The 19,463-nt window shown below is 40.3% G+C and overlaps 2 protein-coding genes across 3 annotated transcripts in view; both read right to left on the reverse strand.

Annotated features, from left to right (window-relative positions):
* Nucleotides 1-1,925: 1,925 nt before the first annotated feature.
* Nucleotides 1,926-12,618, reverse strand: LOC135109357 (putative neural-cadherin 2). Its single transcript, XM_064020747.1, has 15 exons — nt 12,536-12,618; nt 12,354-12,380; nt 11,562-11,892; nt 10,878-11,051; nt 7,703-7,803; nt 7,333-7,494; nt 7,061-7,252; nt 6,429-6,607; nt 6,125-6,314; nt 5,899-6,008; nt 5,604-5,732; nt 5,222-5,428; nt 3,309-3,503; nt 2,977-3,067; nt 1,926-1,974 (listed from the first exon to the last, which is right to left on the reverse strand). The coding sequence occupies exons 1-15, from the start codon at nt 12,616-12,618 to the stop codon at nt 1,926-1,928; spliced, it is 2,220 nt and encodes a 739-aa protein (XP_063876817.1).
* The window catches only part of LOC135109093 (putative neural-cadherin 2), a 100,644-nt gene continuing 92,094 nt past the window's right edge, over nt 10,914-19,463 (reverse strand). For both annotated transcript variants that reach the window (XM_064020157.1, XM_064020155.1), the window contains exons 16-19: nt 19,462-19,463; nt 12,354-12,649; nt 11,562-11,943; nt 10,914-11,051 (exon numbers count right to left, since the gene is read on the reverse strand). The exon at nt 19,462-19,463 is cut by the window's right edge and continues 177 nt beyond it. In XM_064020157.1, the coding sequence (XP_063876227.1) occupies nt 12,646-12,649; nt 19,462-19,463 (6 nt within the window). In that variant the 3' untranslated portion in view covers nt 10,914-11,051; nt 11,562-11,943; nt 12,354-12,645. The remainder of the gene's footprint in view (nt 11,052-11,561; nt 11,944-12,353; nt 12,650-19,461) is intronic.

Genomic DNA, 19,463 nt, shown 5'->3' on the forward strand with positions numbered 1-19,463 from the left:
GTGATCTCTTTCTCAGAACAAGTGGGAAGTAATATTGCCTATGAATGGACAGTATCTTCAAGAGCAAAACAATCCACAGACAGAAAGAAAACACACACACACACACACACACACACACACACACACACACACACACACACACACACACCATAATAAACGCCTCTCTCTCCTAACACTCTTGCCCCGCGGACTGGAAGACATCTTACATCACCCCCATCCCCAAAACTTCCAGTTCACAGTCACTCAATGACCTCAGGCCAGTCTCCATCACCCCCATCCCTAGCCTTATTTGTGAAGATTTTGTGTATGACTGGGTTTACACCAAAATTTGTAATACTGTGGATATCAGACAGTTTGGAAATATTAAAGCCACCTCCACCTCCCATTACCTGACCAGCTTCCTTGAATTCATCCACAGCCACCTGGACAAGCAAAACACCTCTCTAGCTGTTCCTTTTGTGGACTTCAAAAAAGCCTTTGATCTTGTTGATCACACTGTTGTCATCAGCAAGGCAATAAGTCTGGGTCTCCCTCCTAACCTGGTAGTGTGGCTAGCTGACTTCCTCACAGGGAGGTGTCAGGCCGTTCGCTATCAGGGCTCTGTCTCTAATTTCCAACAGCTGACATGTGGGGTCCCCCAGGGAACCAAGATGGGTCCACTTTGCTTCCTCCTTCTCATTAACAACGCCCTTACTGACATCGCTGGAAGTATGTGGACGACTGAGCAGTGGGCGTCCCAGTTTCTAACAAGACACTGGACTACTCGCCACTGCAAGCAATTCTGGAGCGACTGCAGACATGGACGGAGGAGAGCAGGATGACCATCAACAACAGCAAAACTGTGGTGATGCATTTCTGTATCAACTCTGTACCAGTGCCCCCTCCCCAGCTCACAGTGGGCCCTCACCCCCTCCAGGTGGTCCGATGTGCCAAGTCACGGTGGACGACCAGCTGACCTGGAAGCAGCATGTTGCCAGCACCATAAGATCTGCTACCTACAGGCTGTACATGCTGCGCAGACTCAGGTCGCTGGGGACGCCGACAGACGAGTTAAGGGGGGTGTACCTCACCTTCATCCTCCCCAAACTCATGTATGCCTCCCCAGCGTGGTCCTCCTCCCTCACACACACTCAACAGCTACAGCTGGAGAGTGTGCAAAAAAGGGCATGCAGGGTCATCCTTGGCCCTGCCTACATCACCTATGATGAAGCCCTGTCCACCCTGAGTCTGTCCAGACTATCCACCAGGCACAAAGAGGCTCTGAAAAAGTTTGCAAGGGGACTGCTGCATCATCCATGTCCCAGACACATCCTGCCACCTGACGCGCCTCGCCCGGTCCGTGTCACCAGACACCACAACAAGATAATGTCCCAAAAGGCGCCACGCATGGACCAGTACAGACTCAGAGCGATTCCCACCATGGTGCGAGCCATCAATCAATAGTATTTCCCTTCTAGATTAGACTTAGCTTTAGGATAAATATTAAGTATTTCCCCACCCCCTCTGTACATTCTCAGTTTTGTTAACTGCCTGAAGAATAAATCGTTTATTATTATTATTATTATTATTATTATTATTATTATTATTATTATTATTATTATTATTATTATTACACACACACACACACACACACACACACACACACACACACACACACACACACACACACACACACCTGGGAATAAAGGACATAGACTTGCACAGACATATGTATGTTTGGAAATTATATATTATTAAGATTGAAGTGTTAAAAAGACCTGGAGACAGTGTTGCAACTTTTCACTAGAAAAACACAAAACATGGTAACTGAAAATAACAATAGGATATGAGGAATTTACACATAAACAAGGTAACTGGAAATAACAATACAGGATACTAGGAACTCAAGTGAAGTGATAGGAAAATCAACACTGATGAAAGTCAACTCAGTCCTTAGTGATCATCTGGAGCTGATGAGAAATTTGGCCCATGTTCCTGCAAGTGTCGAGTCTGAGGTTCAATCCCAGCAAAGGCCTCTCATGGCCAGTTTATCCCTCCTTCTGATTAATTTTTCAGTGTTTCCATGGTGCAGAAAAGTGTAAAAAAACAGTAAGGATAAGTAAAGAATAGCAACTAAAATAGTGACAGTTAGAAATTATTACCAAGGAAAATCTAATTATAAATTAATGAATGAATAGGAAAAATATATAAGAAAGCTTTATTATATCAGAGACAAAGAAAGGTTGAGTATTTGAAAGGATACAAGAAAAACAGAAGAAGATAAGTTTGGACAGTATAAAAAGTACAGCCTTCCACACACAGTAATATAGATAACTAGAAGAGATTAATAAAAGAGGTGACAGAGATGAAGAATGATTATCAACTAAAAGAAAATCTGAACAAATACAGATACAGTGACAGGGTCTCATGAGTGTAGCAGTATACTGTATTTTTAAAGCAGGTAAATACACACTGCTGTATTTGTTCGTCCATGCACTTATCTGATAAATTTTAACAAGTACATGATTCATAAATTACATTTGCATCTGAAGTAATACAGGGTAGAAAAATCATAATCCAGCTTATAACAGGAAGGGTGACTTTCTGTACCTTACAGCTTGTAAATAACAATTTTTTCAAATTGATTTTTAATGACTAATGCAATCTTTGATGCCTCATTTTTAAAGAAAGAATTAAATTAATCATCAAAGAATATTTTCTACTTATTTTATAATGCTGTAACAAATTTGATTATTGTAAACAAATTATAGGTATGCTAAAATATCCTAAAAGTGACATCCAGGTACACTGAACTGTTTGTACAGTCTGCTATACAGAGTGTTGTCACAGTGTTCGGGTTTCATCAGGTGGTAACGCCCAGCATTCACTGGTGGTTGAATTGTATTTCAATGTGAATTTCAATGTGTATGACAATATTCCATATGGATGATTGCATCTGGGCGAAAGAAGTGGTTAGGTCAGAAAAGATGAACTAACACTACCCTAAATGATAAGATGTGGTCAGAGGTGGTGTGTCCAGTAAGGTCCTTCCTTACATGCTGGTGCTGGTCTCCGTGGATGCAGTGTTCTGCGGCCATGGTGCGGAACATTATTTTATGGCCAATTGAAAGCAAACTCAACATATTTTATCAAATTTTCTAATATATTTATGGATATAAAAAATTTAAATACTCAAAGGAATAAATCTGCACTCCAGATTGAAATATCATTTCCTCACAATTTTCATGTGCTTCTTACTAAATTAAACAAACCAATTCTCTGCACATTACACTTACAGGAAGATAATGACCCTGGGGAAGAGCCTTCACCTTCATAAGCATAATTTCTTAGATCATCTCCTGCTGGAGGGGTGCTGCCAGGCCCTCCCTTACTCGTCCTCCTGCTTGACATGCCCTGATAGCTGCTGCCCCGTGATGGTGGTGGGGAGACTCGTCTGCTGTCCTCATCCAGCTCCTCCCCAGCACTTTCTGGAGTCAGAGCATCCACCTGCAGCACATCTACATCTGTGTCAAGAAGGGAGGCTTGATCAGATCCTGTTGCGTCTTCTTGCAATCAAGATGTAAGATGATGAATCAAATGGAAGCTTAAATACTCAAAGAAATGTTCAATTACCTACTCTCAATAATAAAACTCAGTTATCAAGTGCTTTCACTATAGGAAAGGTGGATGGGTATGCTTCAGCTTCCAGTCCCTGTTGCATTTGTGAAATCTTCTATATATGGATCTGTATATCATACTGATGCCTCACTTCCTCCAAAGGATGTGGCTGTAGCAGGAGACATTTCTCCTGTCATGACTCTTACAAGTAATCCTATGACCTGCCCTCTCTCTTGTTTCTCCATTTCACCATGTTTATCTAGCACTGTTCCCTGACAGTTAAACACATTCACCTCTTCCATTTTCTCTCTTCCCATATCCATCTCACACCTTCCTACAACTAGTACACTTAATCTATAAGCTATCCTAAAGTCACACACATCCCTTCTCCTCTCAAATATCATCACCTTACTTTCCCTAATATTCACCCTCAGTTTACATCTCAGACATACTCTATGGAACTGAAGTCTCCTTTCAATCTCTGCTAATAGGATTGTCATCTGTAAACAGACATGCTAATGTAGCTCATCCCATTCCATTTCAGCCTTCAACCAACATTTCCTGTTTTAGTTTGCATCCCACTCACACAGCTGTCCACAAAAATATCAAGCAACCACAGAAACATAATGCATCCTTGTCTCACCAATGAAGAGTAAATTCAGAATTATATCTTTTGTTACTTCAATGTACCACATAACTTTTATTTTAATGGACATGATATTCCCATTAAGTCAAAAATAACAATATAAAACTAAAATAACATGGAGCTCTAAGGGAAGAGTAAATTCAGGAAAAGAGTCTTCAGACAGAACAACTTAGCAGCACTTCTCAACAGTGCTACTGATTGTAATACTGGAGGTTAATGGAGTTTTTCACATGCTGCCATGACCACAAAAAGTAATACTGCAAATGCAGTTGTTTTTGCAATGACAAAAAGGAGTGCTGCTCATCATGTTACTTGGTATTCTGTTGTAGCCTTTACTCACAGCTGCAGCACACAGCTATTTCAGCAGTATATACCATATGTGGTGCAACCATAGCACAGATAATGCCCAATGCAGAGCTTCTAATGCACATTAGCAACACCAGTAATACTTGTGAGTAGCAGTACTGAGCACTAATCATGAGCCACAGTACAGCAGTGCTAAGTGTCTTTGAAAGAAGCTTAAAGTTAGAAGCACCACTGATGCATTTGAGCAGTGCTGCTGAAGTCCTGCTCACAAGCCATCAAGCAGTGCAAAGTGGCCCTGTGTGGAAGGGACCTAAACATTAATTGGGTAGATTATATACATGGTCAATAAGAATAATTACAGAGGCAGAGAAGATAAACATCTCTATAGAAAATGGATGCTGTATCATATCCTTATCAATAAAATTGATTCCCACATTATGTAGCAATATATGTTCAGTTCAATGGAATAAGGAATTTATGAGCAATTAGAAAAATCACACCTATCTAAATTATATTTCTTCAGTTTGATTAAGGTTAATTACAATCAGATGATTTAAATATTTTGAAGTGAATCATAATAACCCTGTGAGGATTCAGACACTATGGAAGCAGAGATGACAAACTGAAAGCAGAAAAAGCTTAATATGTAGATAAGTGTATTCCAAGAGTTACCTGCAATGTTGGGGTTCCTGGTCCAGGCAGGCTGCCCATTGGCTCTGGGTGGCTTCAGCAGCTGCATTTCCAGCAAGTTGGGTGTGTGGCTGCATGGTGGTGCCACGTGGCCCTTACAGTCCATGGCATTATCCTTGGCATCAGCCATGCCCCTGCGCAGAGCAGCACGGCGGTGGTGTTGGTGGAGCAGGAATGCACACACAAGTACTGCCAACAAGGGAATCAATTATGCAAGACATTACTATTGAATCAGTGATTTAAGAGCCATGAGATGAAGATTCCAAATAGGTCTTACTAGACGTCCTCTAGATCTAACAGTACATATTCATAATCTGTAGACTGCAGGTAATCTTGCTGTCCTCTTAATAGATGAGGTACTCACAGATGAGGAAGATGCACCAAACAACGATGGTGACCAGGACACCCATGGGTAGCTTGAGGGAGGTCTGGCCCACCTCAGGCAGCTGGCAGTGCTGTCCACTGAACCCCGCCGGGCAGGAGCACACGTAGCCTGGGTGTTTGTCATCAATAAATTGAGTTTTAGAATCGTCAAGGCATAAGTGTTGAGATAATGGTCAAATGGAAGAATTCACTTGAACCATGAAATCTCTAATAGTAAGTGAGCATCTTAGGTGCTTGGCTGCTGTTCTCTTCACCACATGAAGCCTGAGACTCACCTGGCTGAGTGTTGAAGCAGGAGCCTCCACTGAGACATGGTTGCCATGCACACTCATCCTCATCTTCACATGTTACACGACTCCGGCTCAGCACACGGCCCTCACCACACCTGCAATAGTAAATCCTGTCACTTATTCTTTTGCTAAACTAACTGCAGTTACACCCTACATGCTCAAAGATGAGTGATATGACAATAGGACATGACAATGAGTATAAGGCACCAACCCACACTGGTAGGACCTCCAAGTATCAATGCAAGAGAGTGGAGGTCTACAAGAAACATTGGTGCAAGCTGATGGTGCAATGCAGCCTTGCTCCACACCCTTGAAGACGCTCGCCTGGCCCCAGGATGTGCTGTTGACAGCTGGCGGTAGTGGTGCACTAAGGCCCGAGATGCGCAGGTCATCAATGCAGCCTGACCAATGGGAAAGATTAGTCTTTCAGTATGTCTGCCTGAACACAATATCTCTGGTAAATTAAGCAAAGAACAATGTAAAAAATCAGCTTTTGTTCCAGAAAAAAAATTTACCATCAAAGTAGTCATTGTGGATCTTAAGGACTCCTTTCTCTTGATAGTATGGAGACCCACCCACACGGATGCCTTCCTGCTTGTCCACATCCAGCAGCTGCTCTCCCTCCAGCACCAGCGAGGCATTGTACAGGTCGCCGTCCCCATCATCCACTTCCAGGAAGGTTGATGAGCCGTACCTTATGCAGTGAGCCATCATTTGAAATTAAAAAGCACAAGTTCATACTATATTTATTACCTAATGACTATAAATGTAATAAGAAAGTTACATCACACAAGTTTTGGTTAACTGGCATATACCTACACCTTACACTGATTGAACAAATTAACAGGGAAACTGACCACATTAAATATACCTTAAATGTTACTAGATATGGATCCTAACCACCAAGTGAGTATTTACCCCTCTAGACTTCAAATCTCATGTGGCATATCCCCTGTGTTGCCATGTTTTGCAAGCCATCACTATAAGTTGTATGATGATCTCTGAAGTCATAACAATAAATACATAGATAATTTGTTAAAACATCTCCTAACAACAAACATATGCATTTAGTGCTCTAAAATTGTTCTGCAAATAAGATAATTTTGAAATTCCAGTCTACAACTCAGTATCAAGCAGTATATCCTACCTGGTGGCAGTGAGGGAGTGCCAGTGACCATCAGTGACGGAGACTCGTGAGAGGCACAGAGTGGTCGTGGTTCTGGATTGTAGGTGCAGCACTGCACACAGGTGCCCTCCCACCAGCTGTACAGACCAGGTGTCCCGCCCGTGCTGTGAGGATAGCACCACCAGCTCACCTCTACTCTTCAGAGTGCGAAACCTGCCGGCAGGATATGCTAACAGAGTGTGGCCACTGCTTGCAACTATAACACCAGGCTCTGTGAAGTTGGTCACTCCTACCTGAGGGAGATAGAGGTGGTGTAGGCCAATGGTGAGAAGGAGAGGGCCACCTTGACATAGCTATTGGGGAAGAAGGTGGCTGGTGTGGTCGGCAAGGCACAGCCTGGGCCACTCCATCCTGGATGGCACTCACACCACAGTGAACTAGGCGACCCTTGGCACCTGAAGCATATGAAGAGAATCAGACATACACCTTGTCAGTTGTCAGTGGCAGGCATAACAAATCCAGCAGCTACACAAAATGTGCAAAAGCTCAGTGTCATTGCTAGAGTCAGCTTTGTTTTAGGATTTCATTCTCATTATGGCTCTCTAACACTTTATGCATATAAGGAGTTACAAGATGCATCTAGCATGTCTGAATCATACTGACCTGCCATGGATGCCACATTGGAGGTGGTCAGTGTGGCATTCTGTGGCAGAACATCCTGGACTGCTTGCCCTGCTGAGGACCCTGTCACCCAGGTCCACCAGCTGCATGAACATAATACAGCCACCAAGAATTGATGCACAGATTAAATCAGTTATAAACTGACACATTTTTATTTATTTATTTTTTCAAAATAAGCCCATCTATACACAATACATAAAACAAATTATTATTATTATTTTTTTTATGGTCAATTTTCAGTTTCACCCAACTAACGATTTTCTGATGTGACTTATGTGTTTCTGGTGAGATGTGTAGTGTATTGATTGATGGTCTACATCACTTCGCAAATGCGTAGTTTTCAAGTAATGAATTTATCAACTTATGCCTATATCTATTCCCAACGAAACATGTGTGAAGCTCTAAATGAGTAGCTGTTGAAATATTTCAATCCCGATATCCCAAACTTCAACTCCAAGCTAAGTTGATACCCCCCTTTCCAGTATTATGCTACTAATCCCGACTTTTAATTTTTTGCAATACACTACTACCGCTATCACTATTTCAGTCAAATTGTAGCGACGCTACAGCTACAACTACTTATTTCTAAATGTATCGCACTAATTTAGGAATCAAAAGTTTTTCGTCTCATCAACTCCTCTCCTCTAACTGACTGTCTTCAGCCTCTCTCTCACAGCCGCAATGTTGCATATCTAGCTGTCTTCTATCTCTATTTTCATGCTAACTGCTCTTCTGATCTTGCTAACTGCATGCCTCCCCTCCTCTCGCGGCCTCGCAGCACAAGACTTTCTTCTTTCTCTCACCCCTATTTTGTCCACCTCTCTAACGCAAGGGTTAACCAGTATTTTCAATCATTCATCCCTTTCCCAGGTAAACTCTGGAACTCCCTGCCTGCTTCTGTATTTCCACCTTCCTATGACTTGAATGCCTTCAAGAGGGAGGTTTCAAGACACTTATTCATCAATTTTTGACCACTGCTTTGACCCTTTTATGGGACTGGCATTTCAGTGGGCATATTCTTTTATTGGATTTTTGTTGCCCTTGGCCAGTGTCCTTCCTACATGAAAAAAAAAAAAAAAGGATTAGTAACCCTTCGGCAGGCCTTCGCTAAATGTAGCAGATAAAACAAGAAATGTAGCGAATCATTGGCAACGCTGCTCAACAATAACAACAACGCTCGCCTCAGCCGCCGCCACTGCCACCGTCAAAGGTTTAATTGATGTATTTTCATATTTTTTTTTTATGTGATTTTGTTGATTTTCGACCTGTTTTGCAACGTGCGTAACTCGATTTAATGATCCCCCAACCAAAAACCCCGATTTCCCACAGGTCCCCCAAGATCGTTGGGGAAGAGATGTAGGCATAAGTTGATAGATTCATTACTTGAAAACTACGCATTTGCGACGGAAGTGATGTAGACCATCAATCTGTACACTACATATCTCACCAGAAACACAAAAGCCACATCAGAAAATCGTTGGTAGGATGACACTGAAAATTGACCATTTTGATTGACATTACCTTTCTTGGATAAGAATTCTTTTACACAAGTAATCCATATGATTCATGTACTTGATAAATATAAGAAACAACAATACCATTACTCTGTATCTTAATCATATGTGAGGGCCTTAAAAACAAATCACATAATAGCAGAAATGCTTTTTTATCTTTTGTATAACTTTACAGAATTGTAATTACTTTGGACATTTAAATAAAGATCAAACTACATTTGAACATAATTCGTCACAAAAATGAGGGAAAATAAATAAATAAATTCACATATATATATATATATATATATATATATATATATATATATATATATATATATATATATATATATATATATATATATATATATATATATATATATATATATATATATATATATATATATATATATATATATATAGTACAGTGGAACCTCGGTTCTAGAACTTAATTGTTCCTGAATACCGTTCGAAATCCGAAATGTTAAAAAAAACAAAACTATTTTTTCGTAGGAGTCAATGTAAAATGGATTAATCCGTTCCCAGACACCAGCCTACCCTGTTTTAGCGGCTTATGATAGACGCTTCCATAGCCAAGATGTCTGCTTCACAACATCTACAACGCACAAACTATTTATCCAGAAAGGATGGGTTGAATGAATTTAGTGACAAAAAAATCATCAGAAGATACCGTTTAGACCATGCAGGTATTCTCTTTGTCACCGATCTAGAGAGGGAAGGCTTACAGAGGGACACAGAAGCAACCCACTTACTGTCAAAATGAAGGTGGATCATAGCACTATTGCTAGGAAAGGCTACTGGAAAAATGCGGTTATGCAGTAGTGATGGCGTTGGTCATCGAGTGAGCCACATATGGCTTAGGATTACTCCTAAGCGCCGAAAACTGTTTATTTACATCGAGGCTTTTCAACGGGGTGACATTTACTTTATTTAAAAGATTGAATTACCGTCTTACACTATATCTCTCCTCCAAATATATACAAATGAAATAAATATTTATAGAAACTATGAATTAATAATAAACGGCAGCTTTTGCTATGTCTTTTAATATTTGAAATCAATTAACTTTGTATGAGAACCGAATTATGGTACCACAACCGAAGCAATAGGGTTCAAAATTTTGTTCGAAAACTAAACTGTTCGAAAAGGGAGGCGTTCTATAACTAAGGTTCTACTGTGTGTGTGTGTGTGTGTGTGTGTGTGTGTGTGTGTGTGTGTGTGTGTGTGTGTGTGTGTGTGTGTGTGTATATATATATATATATATATATATATATATATATATATATATATATATATATATATATATATATATATATATATATATATATATATATATATATATATATATATATATATATATATATATATATATATATATATATATATATATATATATATATATATATATATATAATGCCATTAACTCCAGCATGGAGTATGTCAATAGTCTGAGTCCTGAATTCTGGCCGAACTTATTTAATACATGATGAAAATCAACAAATTGGAGAATAAGTAAATAACCTGTGACTCACCTTTCCATTTACTCTAAGATTTCTGATGCAGCCTTGAAAATGTGGGGGATGGGGCAGCACTGAATTCCCTTCTGCCATCAAGGGAGGTAAAGGATGCACCAGTCCACCCACCTGAAGCACCCCCCTGGTGTTGAGGACACGGGCATTATGCGGTAGTCTGGCAGTGCCCCGACACGTGTGGACATCAGGAAGGGGAGGGGTTAGTGTGTGGTTCTGAGTGAGAGAAGGCATTGGCAGCTCATCCCAGCTGTCACCCACGCACAAGTCCACAATCATTTCCACCATCTGCGGGCAGGAAAAGTTTAGTAGTGTGTGTGTATTTACCTAGTTGTAATTTACAGAGCTTAAAGTACACTTGTGTGGTCCCAGATTCATATCTATACTGTACATGCCAAATTTTTCCTTTAATTTGTGCACACTTGTCACCAAAACTGTATATTCCTTTAATCCATTCCAAACTTCAATATGTCTTTGTGGAAAATTATTATTCTTTGTATTGTTTAAACATCTTTCTTTCCTTAACTTGTCTGGGTGTCCCCTTCTACTTTCATGACTGCTTGTCTCTTTTACTAACAGTTTGTCATTATCTACTTCTCACATTTTATTTACTAACTTTTATTTATTTACTATTCTATTTACTGTAAGTGCGCGCGCGCGCGCGCGCGCGCGCGCGCGTGTGTGTGTGTGTGTGTGTGTGTGTGTGTGTGTGTGTGTGTGTGTGTGTGTGTGTGTGTGTGTGTGTGTGTGTGTGTGTGTGCGTGTGTTACTTGGCTTTGTGAACCAACAAAACCTCACCTCGTCCTTCCAGATGAGGTCTATCCTGTGCCATGTGTTGTCAGCCAGGGAGGAGGAGGAATTGAGGGCGAGGGTTACGGGGCCGTCACCCAGGTCCAGCAGCAGCACTGGCTGTCCCTGCCGCAGCTCCAGCAGCAGCAGGTCACGGCTGCCTGGTTCAGTGTCCTGGTCTGGTCCGGAGTAAAGCAGTGCAGCTGCTCTCACTGTGCTCAATACTTCTAAGCTCACATGCACCTCAGCACAGGGTGGGATAGGTGGCACCCACGCCCAAGACCCATCTGGTGCAGGACCAGTACTCCCCTCATGCCTGCCTCCGGTGCCTTGAAAGTGTCTGGACAACACCTTGCAGTGGGAACCTAAGGTGCCATGAGGGCAGATACACCTGAGAGAGAGAGAGAGAGAGAGAGAGAGAGAGAGAGAGAGAGAGAGAGAGAGAGAGAGAGAGAGAGAGAGAGAGAGAGAGAGAGAGAGAGAGAGAGAGAGAGAGAGAGAGAGAGAGAGAGAGAGAGAGAGAGAGCGAGAGCGAGAGCGAGAGAGCCAGAGAGAGAGAGAGAGAGAGAGAGAGAGAGAGAGAGAGAGAGAGAGAGAGAGAGAGAGAGAGAGAGAGAGAGAGAGTGTAGATGTGGTGTCATGAGAAAAGAATTATTAAACACGAGTAATAAGGAATTGCAATTATACAGACATGATTGTGTTCTTTTGGGCAACTGACTGCTAACCTATCATGACAACACTTTTAAGATGAGGCCAATTCCATCAGATGAAGTGGAGATCCTGTATGGATGATGTGCTTACCTAGTGCCTGAGGAAGTATTGAGGCACCTGCCACCATTGAGACAAGTGTCAGGGGTGCACGCGCTAGCTCGGATAGGTCTGGTGGAACTTGTGCATCCACAGGCCCCCTGCACAACCACCCGCGGCCCCACCACCGCAGAAGAGTTGGCGTCCACCACACTAAAATCATCTGCAAGGCCCACCCAACAGCCGCCCACGCACCTTTCCTCCGCCACAGTGACTGGCGTGATAGTGGAGGGTTCACGGCAGGGAACCACACCCACATCCTGCACGCTGACTCCTAGTGTTGAACTTAACTGTAGAGGACGAAATAAACCTCAAAAAAATTATCATACCTTTAGTAACCAAGAGCAAATGCCTGTGTATAAGAACATAAGAACATAAAAAATAAGGGAAGCTGTAAGAAACCATCAGGCCTACACGTGGCAGTCCCTATATGAAATATACATACGTATTTCCACCTATAATCAACATCCATAAATCTGTGTAATCTTCTCTTAAAGCTCCCTAATGACTCAGCACTAACAACTTGATCACTGAGTCCGTTCCATTCATCTACCACTCTATTTGAGAACCAATTCCTTCCTATCCCTTTAAACCTAAATTCTTCAAGCCTGAACTCGTTATTTCTTGTTCTATCCTGGTTACTGATCCTAAGAATTTTGCTTACGTCCCCCTTGTTATAACCCTTATACCACTTAAAGACTTCTATCAGCTCCTCTCTTAACCAACGTCTCTCTAAAGAATGTAAATTTAACATCAATCTCGCTTCGCAAGAAATACTCCTCATCCTCTGTATCCTTCTAGTCATTCTCCTTTGTACTGATTCTAATGTGGGAACCAGAACTACACAACGTAGTCTAGATGATGTCTAACCAGCGCCAAATATAACTTTAATATACTTCGGGACTTCTACTTTTAACATTCCTAAAAATTAATCTTAATACCCTATTTGCCCTGTTTCTGGCCTCTACACATTGCTTTCTTAGACGGAGTTCAGAGCTAACTATAACTCCTAAAACTTTTTCGTACCATGAACTTACCAGAGCTTCGTTGTTTATTGTGTACATACAGTGTGGGTTTCCTTTACCTACGCTAAGTACTTTGCATTTATTGATATTAAACTACATTGGCCATCTGTCTGTCCATTCTTTCATCCTATCCAAATCTGCCTGCAAGGCGATGGCATCCGATTCTGACCTAATTAATCTACGTATGTTCGTATCAGCCGCAGATTTACCAACATTATTACTAATTCCACTATCCAAGTCAATGATATATATTAAAAACAACAATGACCCTAATACTGATCCCTATGGAACCCAAATAATTACTTGACCCCTCTCGGATTTAGAGCCGTTTATTACAACGCCTGTCGCCTGTCGCTTAGCCACGACCTTGTCCAGTCTAACAACACCTTCCCATCTATCCCGTGCGCTTTAATCTTTCTCAGAAGCCTCTGATGGGGTACCTTGTCAAACGCTTTACTAAAGTCCAGATATAGGATGTCATAGCCATCACCATTATCTGCTGCCTCGTAAACCTTACTGTAAAAACTTAACGAGTTCGTCAGACAAGACTTTCCCTTCGTGAAGCCATGCTGTGACTGATTTATCAAGTTATGGTTGTCTAAATGCTCCCTAATGTTCTTCGCTATTACTGACTCCATTATTTTACCTACAACAGAAGTTAAGATGACAGGTCTATAATTAGGCGTTAAAGTTTTATCTCCTTTTCTTAAAGATGGATACTACATTATCCTGCCTCCACATTACCGGTACATAAGAACATAAGAAATAAGGGAAGCTGCAAGAAGCGACCAGGCTTACACGTGGCAGTCCCTGTATGAAACACACCTACCTATTTCCATCTGCTATCCCCATCCATAAACTTGTCTAATCTTCTCTTAAAGCTCTCTAGTGTCCTAGCACTAACTACATGATTACTGAGTCCGTTCCACTCATCTACCACTCTATTTGAGAACCAATTTTTTCCTATCTCCTTCCTAAACCTAAATTTTTCAAGCTTGAACCCGTTATTTCTTGTTCTACCCTGGTTGCTGATCCTAAGTATTTTGCTTACATCTCCCTTGTTATAACCCTTATACCACTTAAAGACTTCTATCAGGTTCCCTCTTAACCTACGTCTCTCTAAAGAATGTAAATTTAACAGCTTCAACCTCGCCTCGTAAGGGATACTCCTCATCCCCTGTATCCTTTTAGTCATTCTCCTCTGTACTGATTCTAATAGACCTATATCTTTCCTGTAATGTGGGGACCAGAACTGCACCGCGTAGTCTAGATGAGGTCTGACCAGCGCCAAGCATAACTTTAATACTACTTCCGGCCTTTTACTTTTAACACTCCTAAAAATGAATCTTAGTACCCTATTTGCCTTGTTTCTGGCTTCTATGCATTGTTTCCCTAGACGGAGTTCAGAGCTAACTATAACTCCTAAATCTTTCTCGTACCCTGTACCTACCAGAGTTTGGTTGTCTAATGTGTACCTATTGTGTGGGTTTCCTCTACCTACGCTAAGCACTTTGCATTTATTGATATTAAATTGCATTTGCCATCTATCCGTCCATTCATTCATTCTATCTAAGTCTGCCTGCAAGGCGATGGCATCCGATTCTGACCTAATTAATCTACCTATCTTTGTGTCATCCGCAAATTTACTAACATCACTACTAATTCCACTATCCAAGTCATTGATATACTAGAAATAACAATGGCCCTAATACTGATCCCTGTGGCACCCCACTAATTACATGACCCCACTCGGATTTCGAGCCGTTTATTACCACTCTCTGTCGCCTGTCACTAAGCCATGACCCTATCCAGCCTTCCCATCTATCCCGTGTGCCCTAAACTTTCTCAGGAGCCTTTGATGGGGTACCTTGTCAAATGCTTTACTAAAGTCCAGATATAAGATATCATAACTATCACCATTATTTACTGCCTCGTACACCTTACTGTAAAAACTTAACAAGTTTGTCAGGCAAGACTTCCCCTTCGTGAAGCCATGCTGTGACTGATTTATCAAGTTATGTTTGTCTAAATGTTCCCTAATGTTCCTCGCTATTATTGACTCTAACATTTTACCTACAACTGAAGTTAAGCTGACAGGTCTATAATTAGACGCTAAAGTTTTATCTCCTTTCTTAAAGATGGGTACTACATTAGCCTGCCTCCACATTACTGGTACCTCACCCGACTCCAGTGATTTCCTAAAGACAGAAACTAACGGCTCACTAATAATCTCTTTACATTCCTTAAGTACTCTGGGGTATATTTCATCAGGTCCTGGTGACTTGAACTTTTTTAGCCTATCTATCTCCTGTTCCACTATCTCCCTAGTTATGGAAATATCTGTCAGCTTCTCATTCTCATCTGCTCTAAACACCTGTTCATTATCTGGCATATCCTGCATGTTTTCCTGGGTGAAGACAGTTAAAAAATAATCATTCAGAAGTTTACTAATCTCCTGTACCTCCTCAGGTACATCACCTGACTCAAGTGATTTCCTAAAGACAGAAACTAACGGTTCACTAATAACCTCTTTGCATTCCTTAAGTACTCTAGGATATATTTCATCTGGTCCTGGTGTCTTGAACTTTTTCAGCAATATATATATATATATATATATATATATATATATATATATATATATATATATATATATATATATATATATATATATATATATATATATATATATATATATATATATATATATATATATATATATATATATATATATATATATATATATATATATATATCCCCCGTTCCACTATCTCTTTAGTTATAGTAATATCTGTCAGGTTCTCATTCTCTTCTGGTCTAAACATCTCCTCACTATTCAGCATTTCCTGTATGTTTTCCTGGGTGAAGACAGTTAAAAATACTCGTTCAGAATTTTACTAATCTCCTCCCCAGAACTAACTTGCTCTCCATCTGTTGCCTTTAATGGATCTATTCTTTCTCTATTCTTCGTCCTATATATTCGCCTGGCTGGCTGCATTTCATTCATAATTGTTTTTAGCTTTCCTCGTTAACCTTATGACTGTTCTAATTCATTTTATTGTGGCCTTAAAGTCTCTTCCTCTTCCTTTAATCTCTTATATATATATATATATATATATATATATATATATATATATATATATATATATATATATATATATATATATATATATATATATATATATATATATATATATATATATATATATATATATATATATATGTATATATATACCTCTCTTCCGCCCTATGTAGTGTTTTAACCTAACAGTCATCCGTTTAAGGTCATTCTTCTGTGATCTTATTGCTCTATAAGGGATGTTTGCTAACTGTAATTTATCAACGAAATATTTATACCACTCATCTACATCGGCCTACTCCATCCTCTCCACTCCATCTTCTACTCGCCTCGACCTCACCTCGCCCATCTCAGCATGACCTGACCCTCCAATATACTAACACATATCTCTCTCTCACTCCTCCGACCCTTCCGGACACTTCTCCCCTCCTCCTGCCCTTCATCCTCACACCTCACCTCACCTCCCTCACCCTGCCTTGTCTCTCTCAACTCTGTCCTGAACCTTACTTACCTTCTCTTGCGTCCGTTGCCAGTCAACTCCTTGGAAGTACTTTTTTAATCCCTCAAAATCTGCTTTCCTAAAGTCAGGCATTTTACTAGTGTTTTTTGCTTCTAAAAGTTTCCTCCCATTTTAATTTGTACCTAATTTCACAATGGTCACTGTTACCTATGTCCTCCAAACTCTACCTGCGTGACTGCTTCCTCCCTGTTAATTAGGATTAAATCTAGAATATTATTCTCTCTTGTGGGTTCTAAGATTACCTGTTTTAAAATATTATCCTGAATTACCTTAAGAAATTCATGTTTCACTGTTACCCACCATCAAGCTCCAGCTGATATTCATAAAATTAAAATCTCCTACCACACATACGTGACTAAACCTGCCTACTCTATTGATTTCCTGCCATAGTGAGGTGTTCATTTCCTTTGTACTGTTCGGTGGCCTGTATACTAATCCCAGTACTACTGACTGTGATCCTTCTTAAATATCTGCCCATATTGACTCTGTTTTGCTATGTTTTAATTTTACTGTTAATACAACTTTGTAATGTGTCCCTAGCGTACAGCGCGACGCCTCCTCCTCTCCAGTTTTCCCTGTCTTTATAGGATAGTGTATAACTATCTATCTTAACCTCTGAATTAAATACTTTTCCTGAAATATCTAACCAAGTTTCTGTTAAAGCAATGATAACAAGGTTCTCTACAAACGCCATTCCTCTAGGCAAGTCTATTTTATTCACAATATTTCTAAAATTTGTGTAGTAAACACTTAAGCTATTCCTCGCCTTCTCTGAGCTAGTTACCTTTCTAGATTTAACTAATTTGTCTTTCATTTCCTCGCAAGTGCCTCCTCCCTCCTGACTAACGAAAAAAAGCGCTGGAGTGTAGTTACTTCCCATTCGAATACTCCGCCCAAAACCCAAACACCCTGGCATGATAAATGCACTCCATCCCAGACATGCAAGGTGTCCCTACCATAGAAGGTGTCCCAGTTGTCGATAAATGTCCATCCATTACTATCACAGTGATTCGCGAGCCTGCGATTCACGTAAGTGTTAGGTCCCCACACTCCAGGTAACTGGATTCACGGAAAGGTATAACTGCCACTCAGAGGCTGGTGGTGTCAGCCATAGGGCTTCATGCAGGCAACTCTGAGCTGGTTATGATATAGATACTTGCATACCTTTCCATGTTGCATGGGTAAGTCACAATTTTTTTTGATGTATGATTCCACCAATAGACAGTATAAGGAGAATAATCAAGCATTATAAAATATTAAACAAAGCTCAAAACCACTTACTTAATTAATTTATACAGGCAAATTTACGGATAAAAGCGCAGATTAAACTTTTCTTTAATACATAATACCTTCATGAAATAAATAAGTTGATTAAAATGATAGGTAAATATTAAGAAGTTTGCCCTCACCTTTTTTTTTTTTTTCCTAGTAGATTTTAGTGTTTTGAATGAATCTGCTAACCGTAACCTCCGGAAAGCAGCGATTTATTATAATTATTACTCGTATTATTATTATTATTGTTATTATTATTATTATTATTATTATTATTATTATTATTATTATTATTATTATTATTACTATTATTATTATCATCATCATTTTTAATATTATCCCCCTTCTCACTCCCATCGTAAATGAAGGATTTCCGATAAAACCAAGTGACAGATTAACACAAAACACGTTGAAATCGAACAGAAAAAAAAAAAAATCACCCTCAGAGAGGCGTGCACGATGAAACCCTGTCAGTATTCACAACTGTGCACTTTTATCACTCTCTATGGAATGATCCACTGGTTTCACGCTCGGGGCTGCCACCTCCCGGCCACCGGAAGTCGAAGGAGACAGTTGGCGACGCAGTGCTACTCAAGGGAGGGGTGCACTGCACCCGGTGTCCTTGTTCGTAGCTGTCCGCTCTTTGTTTACAAACAAAACCCTGACTACTGTGAACACTTTACAAAGTCTATTTCATCCCTATATTTGGCTTATCTTTTAACCAAATCATCAGCCATGTTGTGGACAACAGTGGACAAATATATTTATAACACGCCTTTGTAAACATTGGGATCTGAGCATGCGCAGTTCGCGGGCGGAAAGCCGCGACAGGTAGCAACACAACATGCTGTCATCAATATGGCTGAGACTTGGTTAAAAGATTAGCCAAGTATAAAATAGATCCTATAAAGTGTGTACAGCAGTCAGGCTTTTGTTTGCAAACAAAGAGCGGACAGCTACGAACAATAAGGCAGCTATGAACACGACACCGGCACTAGCATCTTAGGAAACGAGTTAAAATTTCAAAAATCGATGGCGATATTATATTATAATAAATTTCCAGAGCATATGTATGGGGTTGAACATATTCGGATTCTGTCTCGCCCGACGAGACAGGTAAGATTTGCTGCTGTTAAAAAGGGCAAACTTTTTAATATATGCCAAATTATCAGTGTCTAACAAAGGAATTTTCCTTAAGCCTCCTTTTACCT

Source organism: Scylla paramamosain, chromosome 18 (genome assembly GCF_035594125.1).
Source record: "Scylla paramamosain isolate STU-SP2022 chromosome 18, ASM3559412v1, whole genome shotgun sequence".
In the NCBI taxonomy this organism is placed as follows: Eukaryota; Metazoa; Arthropoda; class Malacostraca; order Decapoda; family Portunidae; genus Scylla; species Scylla paramamosain.

What these genes read in the sequence shown, in the direction of transcription:
- LOC135109357 (XM_064020747.1), bottom strand. Translation starts at nt 12,618, where the DNA reads ATGTGGGTGTGGTTCCCTGCCGTGAACCCTCCACTATCACGCCAGTCA. An exon ending in ACCTCATCTGGAAGGACGAG is followed by an intron (nt 11,052 to 11,561) that starts GTGAGGTTTTGT and finishes TCCTGCCCGCAG; the next exon opens with ATGGTGGAAATGATTGTGGA. An exon ending in CTGCTTCAACACTCAGCCAG is followed by an intron (nt 5,733 to 5,898) that starts GTGAGTCTCAGG and finishes ACAAACACCCAG; the next exon opens with GCTACGTGTGCTCCTGCCCG.